This window comes from Musa acuminata, chromosome BXJ2-8 (assembly GCF_036884655.1).
Source record: "Musa acuminata AAA Group cultivar baxijiao chromosome BXJ2-8, Cavendish_Baxijiao_AAA, whole genome shotgun sequence".
NCBI classification, from domain to species: domain Eukaryota; kingdom Viridiplantae; phylum Streptophyta; class Magnoliopsida; order Zingiberales; family Musaceae; genus Musa; species Musa acuminata.
Window position 1 is genome coordinate 42,626,347 of NC_088345.1, and position 6,154 is coordinate 42,632,500.

At 36.5% G+C, this 6,154-nt stretch overlaps 2 protein-coding genes across 5 annotated transcripts in view; both read left to right on the top strand.

Annotated features, from left to right (window-relative positions):
- Positions 1–648: 648 nt before the first annotated feature.
- Positions 649–5,215, top strand: LOC135585937 (UV-stimulated scaffold protein A homolog). Of its 3 annotated transcripts, none has more exons than XM_065121601.1 (3): positions 649–889; positions 1,398–1,466; positions 3,060–5,215. In XM_065121601.1, the coding sequence occupies exons 1-3, from the start codon at positions 695–697 to the stop codon at positions 4,824–4,826; spliced, it is 2,031 nt and encodes a 676-aa protein (XP_064977673.1). In that variant the 5' UTR covers positions 649–694; the 3' UTR covers positions 4,827–5,215. The 3 variants fall into 3 exon arrangements, with proteins under 3 accessions (XP_064977673.1, XP_009413388.2, XP_064977674.1); XM_065121602.1 differs by lacking the exon at positions 1,398–1,466 and adding an exon at positions 2,865–2,935 and having other exon boundaries at positions 765–889; XM_009415113.3 differs by lacking the exon at positions 1,398–1,466 and having other exon boundaries at positions 650–889.
- Positions 5,216–6,095: 880 nt separating this feature from the next.
- The window catches only part of LOC103994699 (uncharacterized), a 3,793-nt gene continuing 3,734 nt past the window's right edge, over positions 6,096–6,154 (top strand). For both annotated transcript variants that reach the window (XM_065121603.1, XM_065121604.1), the window contains exon 1: positions 6,096–6,154. This exon is cut by the window's right edge and continues 786 nt beyond it. The gene's annotated coding sequence lies outside the window, so the exon portion shown is untranslated.

Consider the following 6,154-nt stretch of genomic DNA (forward strand, 5'->3'; position numbering starts at 1 on the left):
AACAATTGTAATGTATGTACATATCATTGTATTGTACATGAATAACTTTTATATGCAACAATAACTTTTTATTGTTACCATTAGCTATATATCTTAAACATTGGTGTTAGTATTTTGTGTGCGGGTCAAACGTTTGAAATTTTATTCGATATATTTTTATATCTTAAATATTGATCTGATATTTCAAATCTACTTATCACATATTAAAGATTTAAAATATATTTTTATGAATTAAATATTTATTTGATGATGGTGAAGGAGACTCATTTACAAGGTTTGAAAACTATTAGATATATTCTTATATCTTAAAAAATAGTAATAATGTTCTAACTAACATAGTAAAACAAGATATCAAATGCCACCTTTATCGTTTATATTTTTTTTTTAAAAAATAATTTATATATCAGTTGTATAATCATAATCAATTTATAAATCTATTCTTAGAATCCTACAAACAGGTCTTTGCACTTCATAGATCGGCTTTTGGGCCATCTTATGGGACGGTCCGCTCAAACCGCTTGGATCGGACCGCCGAACTCTTGACGACGGAGTCGAGCCGATTCGTACTTCTAATTGGCAGAGACAATAATGAATCAAGGTGGAGCCCAATGACGCGAGTGAGCCCTATTTGAGGTGCCACGGCGGGTGTGTTTCAGTCACAGGAAGAGGGTGAAGCGGTGGGAGGAGAGACGAGATGGGGAGGGAGGAAGAAAGCGATACGGTGGCAGCGATGGTGCCGAGGCTGATTGAGAAGGCCACCAATTCCACAGCACCGGAGATTAATCCTCGCCTCCTCAAGGCCATCAAGTACACGGTCCGGTACTCCGACGACGAGGTCCACGCCGCCGTTCAATCCCTAATGGTCCAGATGAAGAAGCCCCACTCCCAGGTCCTCTTGATCCGAATCCCCTCATTCGAATCAATATTATATCTTTCTGTATCGTTTTTTCTTTGTCTCCACAACTTCCATCCGGTACCGCTTTTGCTCGAGATTTGGGTGAAGTATGGTTTCGTTAGGGTTTTGTGTTATCGGGGTATTCCACGGGGATTTCTTTGGAATTCATCATTGATATCCAAGTTTTTCAAGCTAATTGAGGAATTTGGCAAAAGTCATAAGACTTGCAGAAGCTCCTTGTTTGAGGAGCTTTCGTGTTGTTTAAGGAATTTAACCCTGTAGTTGAGGAAAGTTCCGAACTTGTACGTTCTGTTAGGTTCCTTTTACACTTCGCCTCATCTGTTGGTCCTTTATTGCCAATTCAACAGGAAAACATTGGTGAAGAGGCTTTAGGCTTTCAAAAACGTTGGAGCTTTCATTTTGTTCAAGTTTGTAGCCTTCCCTTAATTATGACTTCCTATATTGTTTGCAAGGCATCCATTTTCTCCTGTTCATTCTTCAGGTATGTCAGAAGTTGCCACTAGACAATAGGGATGCGATCTTTACAACTATTCAGAGTGAAGCATGGAGGGTGAGAAGGGTGGTTATTTGTTACGTTAACTTGGAACAATCATGTGTTCTTTTCTCCTATAGCAACGAACAGTTTCCTGTTAAACAGCTAGTTTCAAACTTGTTGATTCTTGTTATGTCTCCTCTGAGGGCAAGGTAAAGGGAATTTCCATCTCTGCTTTGGCCTTTTCCCAAGGGACCTTCGTCTTTTATAGGAAGGAGTGGCCAGGTGGATCTTTCTTGTCTTCTTTGTAATGCATGCTCTTTTAGAACATTTGATTCTTTGATATAGAGAAATGGACCAGCTGCCTGGAGTAAATCGTGGACTGTGCAACTTTCTTTTTCTTTTTTATTTTATTTGACAGGTGTGCTGTATCGATGAAGAATGAACTACAATGTTCTTAATTTAGCCATGACCTAAACTTAACTAATTAATTGTTTCAAAATACTGATACAAGAAAGGAAAGACAAATTAACCCAAATTGCATCCTATAAACCAAAGTAATATAGGTATGACCTAGTTTAATCTAGATTTCTGCTTACCTGAATCCAATTAAACTACACATATGCATTTGCCTAATCCTAGACACGACAATTAAACCTGAATTCATATGGCTTCTGCTCGCTGCTGCTCTCCTATAGGCCTTTTCTTTTTGGTTCTGTGTATTGTGTCTTTGCTCCTTGGAGCTGTTCCCAGCCCTTGAATCCTTTCATCAAAGAAACTCATTCACTTCTCTAATTTAATCACATTCTTCTTACCTTGGTCATGGAAAGTCAGTGAACACCTCTTTTTCTTATTTATCTCACATTGTCATCCTTAGACAATCTATGCCCATAAACAGTAGTTGACACTTTATCAATTGTGTGAGAACATATTTGTTCTGATAATGTAAACCAGTATAAACTGTAGATGTATGTTTATTTTCTTATATATGTCAATTATTCCATAATCTCTTTTTTTTAGTTTCATCATTCCAAAGAGATAAGAGGGCAAGAGACCTTTAATTCTCATTTTTCAATGCTTTAACTAATGAGAAAATCCAATAATCTCTTTGGGAGTTGGAAGTAAATTAATGAATGCCAACTTGAACAGTTTTTCACATATTTTGTTCATTCAAATGTGGAATGATATCAAACCTGTAATTTCTTGATTGTTCCAGAACTTGGGGAAGGCCAAGAGGGTGGTGCAGGTGACATGCTTGTCTTTTTCAAAAAAATTATCTCTCTCATTCCTTGACGACCACAATAGACTTGCTGATTACTAGGCTTGGTTATGGTGGTTTTACATTGTCAACTAAATTATACTTTATGAAACCCATTGATGTAGTTGTTTGATTTGAATTCTTTGGAAAACATGCTAGCATATGCATGTTATAAGTGATGACAAACTAATTGATGCCCTTATGTTAATTTACTTTAGAGCGTCCAATAATTGGTTTGTGATGTTGATCAAGTTTAGAGATTATATGATCGACTGCTGCTAGTTGAAAGGTGCACAGTGGTTTGTTCTTCTGCATCATGGCATATATTATTTTAATATGTTGTACTTTTTTCTTGAATTTCTAGAATAGAAGCTCCTCCAATTGATGGAATTGATGAGATTGCTGTATTGCAGGTGCGCTACCTGGCCGTTCTTATCATTGATGAACTCTTCATGCGTTCGAAGCTATTCAGATCTCTGCTAGTAATCAACTTTGACCAGTTCTTGAGCTTAAGTGTTGGTTTCAGGAGAAATATGCCTCTTCCACCTCCATCTTCCATTGCGTCCAATTTGCGTAAGATGAGCATAGAGCTGCTAGAGAAATGGCATTCCTCTTATGGGATTTACTATAGGCAGCTAAGATTGGGTTTCGATTACCTGAAAAACACTCTCAGATTCCAATTCCCCAATCGGTTAGAAATTGCAGCTCGCTTGCAGCAAGAGAGAAGAGAAAGGGAAATGAGGACACAGCATATTTTACTTAATAAGTTTGAAAATCTAAAGGATAATTTCTCCTCTATCAAGAGTGAAATTCAGTTGACAATTGATGAAATTGGCGAGTGTTTAGCAATTATTAATGAAAAAGAAGAGGAATTTAATCTGCATAACTTTAGTGAAGATGATGAGGTGGGAGAATTTCAGTCACTTACATTGCGGCAAATTCGTCTAGATTCCTTAAAGGAAGGCCAGAAGGTCCAGGAGGACAACGACAATAAAGCTATCTTTGATGCACTGAGGGAGTTGTTCAAGCTTCTAATCTCAAAGCATTTGACATCAGTGCAAGAGTGGATATCTGTACTCATCAGAGTCGATCTCAACGACCACAAATTCAGGGACACCGCATTAAAGGAGTTCATTGACATCCGTAATGTTATCCAGTCTGTTAGGAATAGATGTGTTCAAGTAGGTTGTGTGCTGAATGACCCACCAAGTCAGGAGGAGGACATCTGGGAAGAGGGTAAAATAGAAGATTACATACCACAGAATTCTGTCATGAATAGAAGCTTAGTTGAGAATTCTGTAGATATTCCAAGTACACACAAATGCAAGAAGTCAGCTCCAACAGAAGAAAATAATCTATCTGATAGTTCACAATCGGTGTCCGAAAGGTCAAGACTTTTGGTTGAAGCACCTGTATTGTCTTGGGGTCCATTCTTGGATAACTGGGGTTCAAAAAGAGATGTTTTAGCCAACCAGAGGGGACTGGAGCTGGACGGCCACTGGGGTAGAGTGGACTATGATGCTGTTATTCCTGCAGAGAGGATTGCAGAGCTGAGTGTTCATCGCACAGTATATAAAGAGGAGGCAGTTGAAATCCAGCCGTGCCTTGCTCCTTTAAGGAAAGGTGGGCTCTGTCAGAGGAAGGATTTGAGGGTGTGCCCCTTCCACGGCCCTATTATACCACGTGATGCTCTGGGAAATCCTATAGGAAGAAGTCCATGTAGTACTGGAGAAATCGAAAAAGATTCTTCTACTGAGGCAACTGAACACAATGGTGAAAATGGTGCAGAAGAATCTCCCAATTTGAGCAAGGTAACAGTTGAGCAATTGGCGAAACAGGCAGTGAAGAATGTGAGGGAAAGAGACAGAGAAGTTAAGATGTTGAAGAGGGCAAAACTTGCAAAAGTCCGTGAACATAACGAAGTTGTTTTACGAGAAGCTGCAATTGCTTCAACCTCATACTCCGAAGCTACTGGTGAGCGGAGGGATGCCTCACATGAAAGTCTAAGTGAGGGCAAGACCAAGAAGCCTACACTGGCATCAATGTTGAAGAAGAAGGTAACAGCCAAAGATAGAATATCCCAAAGGCTGTTAAGTACACGTGTAAGTGATTCTGCAACCAGGCAACTCATGCAGGGGGAGGATCTAAATTACAGAGAGGCTTTCCCAAATCAATGGTAACTAGATACACAATACACTAATCAGATTACTGGTGGAAGTGCAGCCTTCTTTGGATGCCTTTTTGGTCAGGAGGACAGGTGAGAGTAAGCTGTAAAACGGTCTGCATTATGGGCTACTTTGTACAAACACGAGGCATGGAGGAAAAGGGCGGAAGAATACAAACAATTTGTTCATTGTTTTAGGTAGTGTGTTTTGTTTGTAGTCCTTATGATCTATTACGAATTGGTGACGAGATATGACAGGAAGGGGGGTGGGCTTCTTATGCTCGGAGGAATTGCTGTGTAGAGTGGATCAAATATTTTAAGCAGGTTACGTGTGTTGATACTTTTCATGAACGCCGCACTGTGAGGAATTAGTAACATTAATTAAAGTGATTGGCCGCTTATGAATTCTTTGGTGTGACAACTTGACCTATTCGGTCAGTTTATTATTCCATTTGGATGTTCGGATGTTAGTTGGTGGAGTTAAGAGGTAATCGTATTTTTATCAATCCAACCAAGCATTATTTAAATTCTTATGTAAATACTATAATCTTATTTAAAAATATTATAATTCAATCTTAATTAATTTAAATTCTTAGGAACCTTAATTATTAACCTTATTGTATGTATTAAGGTTTCATAAAATATTTTATTTGAGAGTTTTACAGTGAGCCTGAATGAAAATTCAGAATATTTTTAATATTTTAAAATAAATGATGATAAGTTTTTTATAGAACCATAATTTATACATATATTTTTTAAATATAAATATATATATATAAATATATATATATATATATATTATATACAATGTTCTTAGTGTTTTTTCACTAAATAAAAAGCAATGGACATTAAAATTTCTACTAACCATCAATATTAACTATACTATACGTTTTTAGGTATTATAAAATAATTAATATGAGAATTTAAATGGTTTTGGATAAAAATTATGAACGTTTTAATATATTTCAAAATTAAATATGAAAAATTCTATTTTTTTCTTTTATCTTAAAATTAGATTATGTTATAATATTTATAATAATTTATTATAAATAATAATAATATATTATAGTATTTTTGATCTAGTAATAAAAATATTATAAAAATCATTATTATAACGATATTAAAAAATATTATAATATAAAAATATGAAAATTATCACGAAAATTATCCAAAAATCTGAGAATAATTGTGACCTTTGAAGGAAATTGCCCAAATGTCCGCTTGTGTCTAGCAGTCAACACAGAGAAGTGATGCTTCATGTAATGATTGAAGCATTAAACAACAGTTACTTGAAGCAGAGCATGTGAAAGCATCCCACTTCCACCACCAACCCGCTACTTTCCC